Below are 10,780 nucleotides of genomic sequence, written 5' to 3' on the forward strand. Positions count from 1 at the left end.
TAGTTTGTATCACATTTCTTTAGCTGCTGAAATACTCTTTTAACTAACTTCCAGTGTGCTTCACGGACAAGAAAAACTCAGGGGAAACCACGATAAGCCACTTCGTTGCTAACTGTCCCCTGCTCACGCCCATAAACTGCATAGAGCGATATTCACGCCCCTCTAACCGACCTATCCAAACTTGCCCCTCCTCATTCAGACTTCATTTCCCACAATGCCACAGCGCTCGTCCTTGTCAAATCTCACTGTGGTCAAGCTACAGTCGTTGACAGGAGTTGTAACGGCAGCAACACAGCAGCATGGACGCTGTCAGTCACGTAACGTCACTGCAGGGCTCATGAATCTAAGCTATGCGTGGAAGACAGTGCCTTCAACAACAGGAGGCATTTTTTTAAATATCAGAACTCATTTTTATCAATATTCCCACAACGCTGCCGACGGGAGTAACGTTAACATAAACGTTATGTAGCGGTAAGCTAACAGCTAGCCAGCTAACGTGATTTGACCTGCTATTTGGCTAACTTATAAACAGCTTCTGGAAAGCCTGCTAAAGCCTTAGAACAATAGACCAAGAGAGGGATACCAAAGCATCAGAAATCTTCATAATTATAAGGTAAGAAATTAAGTGTTTGTGTCTTTTGACAGCTAGCTGGCTGCAAAGGGTGTTTGTGTTTTGTAGGTGGACAAGTTTCGACAAGACTGGGGGGTGCACCAGCAGCCAGAGAGATCAAAGTAGCAGCATGGTGATTATTTAATGAATGCATGTGTAATGTTTGACATATAAAGCTGAGTTGAAAACATAACCTGCGTGTGGTTATGCAGTGTCAGTGTATCACGCATAATTTGAATAACATTAACAGAACGTGACAGTTAAATTGTAGCATATGGGATACAATAAGGTTACAAAACTATTGCTTATGTTACAAAACCAGGAGGTAGATTAAAATAACACTTACACCTCACAGTACAATGCAGTTCACCACAGAAACACTTAATTAATAAAGGATTTAATAATACAAATGAAATATTTAGAGCCCAGACAATTAGTTGATACATTTAACGCTCAAATAAGTTAAGTAGAATGTCAAATTAAAAGGCCAATTCTGAGTATTTTTTGTCATCACTCTCACTGTACATAGAATATCTTAATGTTTCAGACTGCAGCCTGACGAAACAAACTTAACTTATTTAAAGTTGTCACTCTTAGCTCCGGAAAATTGTTAGCACTACTCTTGGACATTTTGTAAACTGAGAAGTAAAGAGATGAAGTTACATTTATAAAATGTTAAAATCTACCAATCCCAGTCAGATTTTTAAACCCAGATTTTTAAAGTCACGTTTTTAAACCCACTTGCCACTGAGTATAGCTTTTGTATTTGACAAATACAGGCAACTTTCACATTTGACCGGCATATGGCTGGTGTTCATCTTCCATTTTGTAAGCAATTAATTGAGAAAATAATCAATAATAAAGTAATTTGTTAGTTACTGCTGTCAACAATTTGCATTATAAGCTTCACAAAGGCAATTTTTTTCTGCATGGCTGTTCTAGTTGATGAATTGAGTGTTCTTTTTCTCGTCCTCCCTACTTCTTTGCATGTGTGATCATTTTTACACATTCTGAAACACTTAAGTTTATAGATACATTCAGAATATTACCAATACAACATGGATTTAACTCAGCCGACAGGACAGGTTTCTCACAAAACCAACTTAGACCTGCTGAGAGACAGTTTCCCATTGCTGTGTATAAAGCACGAGAATTGGACTGTGGATGTCAAGTAGGGGATTTCTTGCATCTGCAGCCAAGAGTGAAGCATACCAAACAGTCATAGTTAGCTTTCAGGAACAAGGAAATGTAAAATGATATGTCAGGGGAAGGAGGCTGCTGGGACGTTTTAGGCACGGCCTGTGAGTGAGGACAGTGGGTGAGGTGAAAAGGGGGACGAATTAGGGGTTTGAGTGCTCATTTGAGGTTCTGGCTTGAAGCCCTCTTGTACTGATGCCAGTATTAGTTGCCCATGACTACCCAGCTCTTCAGCAGACCCTCTGTTTGCTCTCTCGTCCCATGGAGTTCTCTGTCCATCTTGTTTTACTCGATTCTCCTCACTGTGACCTAAGATCCTTGATGTCACATCTTCCTAAGTGGTTATTTAACAAATGTTCAGTGTTGTATAAATCTTGGTTGGCCCTTTTTTTTATACTAGATCACGCTGCTTCAATTGATCTGAAAGATTCTCTGTTTTACGCTTTATTGGTATTTTTTTGGTCTTTTGTAGAACAATGAAATCAATCACTTTTTCTGCTGTTATGTTGATTGTACGTATGTTACAAAAAGTTAGATTAATAAAGTAGATAGTAAGTAATTCAGCCCTAAAACAAACAAGTTTGAACCTATTCGTACATACTTGACACCTCTGTAAATGTGCCTTTGATTTAAAGTTGGTTCGAACCATGCTTGGCTGTGAAATATGTGTGCACTAATTACTAGCAGACCATTGAGTCGGTGAAAGGTTGAAGGTCACATGAATAGGTGATTTGTCCTGTAAAATGATTAGCTCCTTAAAAAACATGCACACTACCATGTTTCTTAAGGTTGCCAGATCATCTCAGATAGTGTTCTCCTTTAAAGTCCATCTCACGTGAGTCTTTATTGAAAAGAGAGGCAACAATGTCCTGACGAACATGTTGTAATCTGGTATGTTAGCAAGGGAGGGAGTGGCTCAGACACCTTTCACTCACAGCTCCTGAACCCTGCCGTCCTCACAGAGAGTAACTTACTGTAGTTCTACTTTGCTCAGCGTCTTTATATAGCCTTCATAGGTGCAGCAGTTGATTTAAAGTAACTGGATTATCCTCCAGGTAAGTGTTTACTGTAGGTCCAGGTTGTATTTATAGTTTCTTGTTTATAGATAAACACCTTTGGTCAGGTCAGGTGACATGACACTGCTAGAACCAGAATCGTCGTCTTTGGTCAGTTGACACAGTGCAACACTTAAATATTTAGACACTCATCACCACACAAAGATTGGTCTTTGCATGACAATTCCTCATAAAGTCCGAGTCATGTCTGTCACTTGATCCTGACAAAGTTCCCTACGGTAACAAGAGAAGAAGCTGAGCCGCCTAAATGTCGTCACTTGTTTAAATTTAGGCCAAATTTTAACCTTAATCTGACCTCTGTATCTACCCCTGACCTCCCTGTCTGTCTGTCTCTCTTCTGTAGCTATCAGCGCCTGGTGCTGCTTCCCCCTCCCCGCTGCTGAATTCATGAGCGCGCTCAGTGACAGCCGTGCTTAGTCCTCGGGAATGGGGAATGGAGTCCAGGAACAACGGGCATCACTCACACAGGGAGATGTGCTGCCGCTGGCCTCCCCCAGTCAGTCAGAATCAAGTTATGAGGTGAAACATTTAAAGGTGTTTTTATTATGTATAGCTTTTATGCAGCTCAGTTGTAACCTGTGAATCTGTAATACTTTGTTTTATTGAGATTTGATTCAGTTAAGGACAACTTGTGTCGTTCTGCGAGCAGGTGACTCTGATGTGTTCTTACATAACTCTGGTTTAATGATCAACAACATCTCAAACACATCTTTGTTCATGTAAGGACACAGTTTTTACAGGATTCACTCTCTGTGTTGGTCACCCTAACTGTGATTCCCTCATTTCTGTGCAGAGTCTGAAGCAAACTCGCTCTGTCCTCAACTCGCTCTTCTCGGGGGCTTTAGCTGGAGCTGTGGCCAAGACAGCCGTCGCCCCTCTGGACAGGACTAAAATCATCTTCCAAGGCAAGGCGGACGCTCTGCTGACCTCAGAGTGGAAACTGTTTTTAGATTAGAAATGACCCACATGGATCCCATGGATCTATATGTAGAACTTATGTTTTAATGGTCTTCCATTCAAAGTATAGGAACATGTGTACTGACTTAAGACACATGCATACATGTTGTTCATACTGTGTATGTTTTGTTTTTCAGTGTCTTCAGCAAGATTCTCAGCAAAGGTACATTTGATCTCTTATTTAATCCCAGTATAATTAAGACAATTACAATTGTCTGTTACACTTACATTATAAGAAGAACTGTTATTCAGGAAGAATCATTTAACATACACCTGTTAATTAATAAGCTTTCAGTTGGACCTTTTAAAAGGATATTTTACAGGAACGAGTTAAAAGACAAACATCTGAACTAGCTGCGTGTCTGTTTGTGTTTTTGTTTACACTTTAAATAACAGGAGGCCTACAGGTTGATCTACCGCACCTACCTGAAGGATGGCTTCCTCAGTCTGTGGAGGGGAAACTCTGCCACCATGGTTCGAGTCATCCCGTACGCCGCCATCCAGTTCTGTGCACACGAGCAGTACAAGGGGCTGCTGGGAGGCTACTATGGCTTTCAGGGGAAGTAAGTGTCAGCTAACACCGGTTTAGACCAACAACAGGGCTGTCAGTTCATCTACAGTCTTTTATTTCGACAGCTGTTTTTGTTTTTAAGGTTAAATTTAATACGTTTTTCTTATAAAGTAATGAATGAAGGCAACTTACAACTGTTTTTCTGGGTGTTCCAGAGCTCTACCTCCATTTCCAAGGTTACTGGCGGGGTCTATGGCAGGTACCACAGCGGCCATGTTGACCTATCCTCTGGACATGGTGCGAGCTAGGATGGCTGTTACGCCAAAGGAAATGTAAGTTCATCTTTAGCTGCCAATACAGAGTCATCAGTGGGTAACTAACCATCTGCTAACAGCACTACTGCAGACTGACACAAAGGTCTGCGTTTCTATGACTGTGTTCATAAAGGTTTGGGTTTTGAAAATCATCAGGACAGCAGGTTTGTTTCTGTCGCGATGATGTTGTTGTCACTGACGCTCAAGACATTCAAGCTGCAGATTTTGAGCTGGAATTCATTCATGTGTTAGATGGTCTTGATATTACAACATTCGGCACAAAGTCAGTGGACACATCACACCTTTTATAGGCGTGTTAGACATCCTATTCAAGAACTATCTGCGTCCTCTTTCTTGCTTTAACAGCCGCAACTCCTGTGTGAAGGTTCTCCCCTCGACCCCTTCTTAATGTTTGTCTAAAGAGATTTCAGGACTATGTGCACTGTTGGCAAAATACACTGACTTTTGGACATTTAGAGGAGGTGACATAAGTGCACTGTAACTTGCACAGTTATCCAAGTTAGTTCCTAAATAGCCTCAGTAGGACAGTGCTGTTGACTGTAGTGGGACTGTACGTTTTTCCTGAATGACAAGAAACTTGTGTATGATTGTTTTTTAACGTCTATTGTTTGTTTATGGTGCCTCTGTGTTCAGGTACAGTAACATTCTTCACGTGTTTGTGCGGATATCCCGAGAAGAGGGTCTGAAGACGTTATATCGAGGCTTTACTCCCACCATCCTTGGTGTTATGCCCTATGCTGGTCTCAGCTTCTTTACGTATGAGACACTGAAGAAAGTACATGCAGGTGGGTCTAAATGTATCTGTGTGTTTAGCTTTAACCCCTCTCTTTCACACCTATTGTTTATCTTACATCTGTTAAACACTTCTTTAATGCATGTCACTTCTTTCTCCCATGCAGAGCGCAGCGGGCGTCCGCAGCCCTACTCCTATGAACGTCTGTCATTCGGAGCCTGCGCGGGTCTCATCGGCCAGTCGGCGTCGTACCCTCTGGATGTGGTGCGACGGCGCATGCAGACCGCGGGAGTCACCGGTCACACGTACGGCACCATCCTGGGCACCATGAGGGAGATCGTGTCCGAGGAGGGGGTCATCCGAGGACTCTACAAAGGTCTCAGTATGAACTGGGTCAAAGGGCCCATCGCGGTGGGGATCAGCTTCACCACCTTTGACCTCACTCAGATCCTCCTGAGGAAGCTGCATCAGATGGGCTACACCAATCGATAATATCGACGCAGGGAGAGGAGAAGAGGGACAGTGGGATGAGGAGATCCTTACACGCCCTCTGAGGAGAAACACAGGAAGTTGGAGAGTGTGTGTTGGATAGAAGCAAACACACACCGGCTCAGGATGCAGGGGTAGTGTTATTGAATTCTCCCGCTTTATGTGTGCAACAGGGGAGCAGCAGTCGCTGCAGGCGTGAGTACCTGTACACTGTTGTCATGTACATGTAAGTGCAATATGCTCCGATTTTATGTGCGTACATAAAAATAATAACGCTCCCGTCTGTGTAGAGCAGGCCTGTGAGTGTCAATCAGAGAGGTTAGAGGTCCTCACACACACATACACACTGACTTCTCCCAACTGCCTTGTGTGTTGACCTAAAGCTGACACCTTCCAATGCAACGCAGGATGCCACTCATTAAACGTCAAGAGACATTTGATTTAATAAGACAGAAATATGCCCCTGTGAGATTTGTTTTGTTGTGAGTGAGTTTGTTTTTAAGAATTATACCAAAGGTTAGGAGATGAGCTAGTTTCAGATTATATGATGATAGTATATAAAAGCACAAAAGTATGACTTTAGAGCCGAGGACGGAGATGACAGCAGCACAACTGAGGTCGGATTAAATACACTGAAAGTCCAGGATCTTTTCGTGGAGCAGACTTTTATTTGTTGTTTAGCTTCTGTGCTAACAGCAGACACATGAGCTTTGTTTGTGCCAACTGATGTGAAGTACAAAGAGCGCCCTGATATTCTTCTTTGTGTGATCATATAATGGGCTTTTAAAATATTGTCAATTGTGATTCACAGATTTGTAGTGTTAACACAGGTGATCAAACAGTGTCTTTGCTTGAGTTCCAGCTGAAGCTCCTGCTGACACACAGTCCGACATGTGAGATCACACACACTGATATAACCGTGCGGTCGTCACACCCGTAGACTCTCATGTAATCCGATACAACAGCCGTGCAGTGATAACCACCTCGTGAAGTTTACAGCGTTCTGCTGCTGCTGTGTGCGAGGTGTTGCTTTAACTTGTGTGGACTTTTAGTGATGTTGTTTTGGATTACGATAACAGGTGTTTCTATCATTCTGTCACCGCACGCTCACATATACAGTTTACAAATGCTGTCTTCCAGTGTGCTGTGTGTGTGGCAGCTGCAGCGTGTTTCTTAGGCAGTAGTTGAGGTGTGAACAGGTTGTAGGAATAACTATATAACAAGGCTTGATTTTTCATTCAGACACTCCTGTCGTAGAGCTGTAGCATTACACGCTAATGGACTAACGTGACTTGAAATATGCACCGAGTGACGAGATCAGTTGATTTCTTTGCTCCAGGCATCATTTAGTTTTCTTTAGCGTTCTCAGTATTGATCTTTACCTCAGCACATAATCAATGCTCATGAAGATCTCACATATCGGTTTTTTTTTAATGTGTGGGAGTGTCAGGAAACAGACTAGGTGTTCAGTTTTCATCTGTTTGTATGTGAGACAGTTTCAGTATTGATGCAGGCGCGCAGTCTTCATCGAGAGTCGATAGTGTCTATAGTTAGACGACACGTGTCGGGCTGAGCTGAGCGAGCAGCTGGGTGCAGAGCCAAGTGGAGCAGAGGGCAGGAAACAAGCGTCACCTTTACCACAATAACGCATGAAGTTTAACGAGTGAAAAAAAGACTGATTGATTCATCTTTACATTTTTAAATTATCATCAGATAACTTGCTTTGCATTAGTGTATCTCTAATCAGTAAATGTTTTGGGTTCAGTGTACAAAAGTTATAGATTACTGAAAATATGTATTGATACTTTTGTCTTTAACCTGATCAATTTATTGGCTGATTATTTCTGGTGTAGGACTTACATTTCGGCTGTTCTCGGCTAGAATCTGGCTACGTTATGATTCAACATACTGCGATATGTTGTGAAAATAATTAATGCACTGTTTATTACACAATCAGTCCCTGGAGCATCAGCACTATGTTACATAGCAAGGACTTACATTGGCCAGTAACAGTAAAACAGTCTTTTGTTTATATTATAAAGTTTAATAATTAAAGCAACAATAGAATAGAATATTAACGTTATAACAGCATAATATGAAGATATTCATATATATTGATACTTTCACTACTTTCTTTGCATTAAATTCATTGATGCAGATTCAGTACCTTAGCTTCCAAAACCATTTACACCTCCATACTTTTTTTGATACCTTACTTTAAGAAACATATTTTTTCTTAGTGCATTGTTTTTATTTACATTCAACAGAGGCAAAAATTCTCTAATGTAAAATATGTGTCCAAACAGAAGCAGGACACAAAGACTGTGCCTAAATAAAAACGTATAAACTTCAGATTTGATGAGCAACAGTCTGATCAGAGAAGAACTAAAGGACAGCTTCCAGGCTTTATTACATTTATTAAACTCTTCCATGAGCTGCCTCAGCCTGACCGCCATCGTTTATCCACTTCCTGTCTGTCTGTTCATAGATTCTGTGATTGTTCTTGGTTATGAATCAGGAGAAGTGTAGCAGCACTCTGGTGCTGACACCTAAACATAAGATAAGTGGAAAACCACAATGCAATGTTGTAAGAACAGAGCAGTACGTAGAACTTTAGCTTTTTCATATCAGTATGTGAGATGTTGCCTTAGGTAGCAGGAGGGAAACATGTAGCTGAGTTCAGTGACAGCCTGAAGTCTGAGCTGAAGAGTGCTGCGTGGTACAGAGTAACTAAAAGCTGAGCAAAGGGTAGTTTCTGACTCATAAGTGCCTGGCAAGGTGTAGTGATGTTTTACTACACCTGAGCTGCTTCTACGAACCTTTTCAAAGGTTGCTTCCATTTTCTAGCCTTGCTTCAGTCCTGAAGTTACGATTTTTACGGTGCAGCAGATGGTTTGAAGTTCGGGTATCGTTAGAACCTCTGTGTCTGAATGTAAAACTTCAGGTTCAGTTTTTGTATTTGACTTTTTTAAAACTTAAACTAAAACTGCCTTTCAGGGTTTAACTGTCTCGCTCCCCAACAGACTCTAACGATCCATTCCAGCCAGTTTAGGGCGTATATAAGGGATGTAGGAAGAACTATTAAAAGTACATTCAGTCGTTATTTGGACCCTGATTTTAATTGTCGCAACTTTTACATTATTGTAATGTAATTATCTCCAATTGATCAACGCTGATTGGTGATACAAAATGAAATACACATTGAAAAGGAGACACCCAGACAATCATGAAATGCCAAACAATGTAATGTTTTTGTTTTTTTAAAGAAAAAGTATTTTTTCTGTTGAGAACCTGAGAGTGGCTTAAAGAAGAGAGAAACTGAAACACTACAACAACAAACTCTGGTAAAAATGTGATTTTTATTTGCTGCTTGAAAGCAAATTGAATAGTTTTAACCCTGTTTCTGGGTAAACCTACTTTAATGTGCAGAGATCCAATGCTACTGTGTTTGCATGTGACAACAGATCATCGTGTGTTCTTCTGTTTCAGTGCAGCAGCGATCAGACAGCTGTTTTGTATATCAGTAATTTGTGCCAACTGAATGTAAACGTACTTCGACTAATACCACCTCCTGTGTCCAGTCTCTAGTGATGATGATGATGATGTATCTGTAGGAAGGTTTGAAATGTCCAATTCTCTAATAAAATTGGATGTTGACAACAGTGTGCTGCTCGCTTAGTCATTCACTGTTTCCTATCACTGATTACATAAAAAGTTTGTATGTTCTTTAAAGACTCATAAACACCTCACCCTGGGAATTTGACAGCCGTTGTGTCATTTTAATTTAAAACAAAGTAAAGAAATAGTTTTGAATATTAGAAATTAACCCCTTAATTAAAAAAAAAATGTTTTAAATTAAAAATTAAAAAAATAATAAAAATTGAATTGAAAATTGAAGCAGTAAACAAAGTGTAATGGCAAACAGTGAAAATCTCTTTTTAAAAAAAAAGAAAATAAATATACATATGTAAAAATGTATGAAATATAATTAACCTGGAAATAAAGTAAAATATAAGTATGTGAGTATAAGTACAAAGATAGGGAAGCAAGATTTTGAATTAAATATATATATATATATATTTTTTTATCCATTAAATACTTAAAAAATACGGGATTTGTTTTTTAATCATAAATTGCTATATTTGCCATTTAACTTTCAATTTATTGTGCTCATTTATAAACGTATCGCTTTCCTTTGTCCTTCTGGGCTTCCATACACAACAAGGTTGACTTTATGCTGAAGACATGATATGTAATGACAGGCCGTCACCGCTGGAGGGAGCTCCATCCACACTAATAAAGGAGCTCCTTCAGTTCCACAGTCGGCCGGTAGGTGTCAGTGCAGCATAGCGCCGGGAGCAGATGCAGGGTGAGTTGGGTCAGATGGTGCTGCGTCTCTGCCCGAGGCCTCGATCGAGCATTTGAACTTGACCGTGAACGCAACACAGCAACAGATCAACCCAAAGAAACGGAGCAAACTGAAATCAGTCCTGAATAATTCATTTAACTGACGATAAAAATACACAAAATGTTTGAGAATACATTTAGATACAAAAAGATTTTGCAGAAATAAAAAGTGTCATGTTTTAATTTAAAGGAGATATTTTAAAAATAAGTTTTTTTCTTCTTTTTGTTAATGAGATAAAATATTTGGGTTTATGTTTGATCAGGACAGGGAGCTCGGGCAGTGCAGCCTCTTTGTGTACAGCTTTCTGGAAATGTGGGAGAAAAAAGCAGCAGAAGAAAAGAGCTACAGGGAAGATAGAGGACTAATTAGAGAGTGAAGGAGGGAGGGATGGACGGAGGCTGTCAGAGGATGTGGTTGCTATAGATACTTGGCATGATGCCAGTTGGAGGCAAAGACAATTTGCA

The 10,780-nt window shown here is 40.4% G+C and overlaps 1 protein-coding gene across 1 annotated transcript; it reads left to right on the forward strand.

Annotated features, from left to right (window-relative positions):
* Nucleotides 1-202: 202 nt before the first annotated feature.
* slc25a42 (solute carrier family 25 member 42) lies at nucleotides 203-7,014 on the forward strand. Its single transcript, XM_069684607.1, has 8 exons — nucleotides 203-613; nucleotides 3,227-3,402; nucleotides 3,677-3,788; nucleotides 3,978-4,003; nucleotides 4,237-4,403; nucleotides 4,567-4,683; nucleotides 5,320-5,471; nucleotides 5,586-7,014. Exons 2-8 carry the CDS (start codon nucleotides 3,310-3,312, stop codon nucleotides 5,909-5,911), a joined length of 993 nt encoding a protein of 330 aa, XP_069540708.1. The 5' UTR covers nucleotides 203-613; nucleotides 3,227-3,309; the 3' UTR covers nucleotides 5,912-7,014.
* Nucleotides 7,015-10,780: the final 3,766 nt, after the last annotated feature.

This window comes from Semicossyphus pulcher, unplaced genomic scaffold, assembly GCF_022749685.1.
Source record: "Semicossyphus pulcher isolate SPU_LCO1_2020_fin unplaced genomic scaffold, fSemPul1.0.p SCAF_7, whole genome shotgun sequence".
NCBI lineage: Eukaryota > Metazoa > Chordata > Actinopteri > Labriformes > Labridae > Semicossyphus > Semicossyphus pulcher.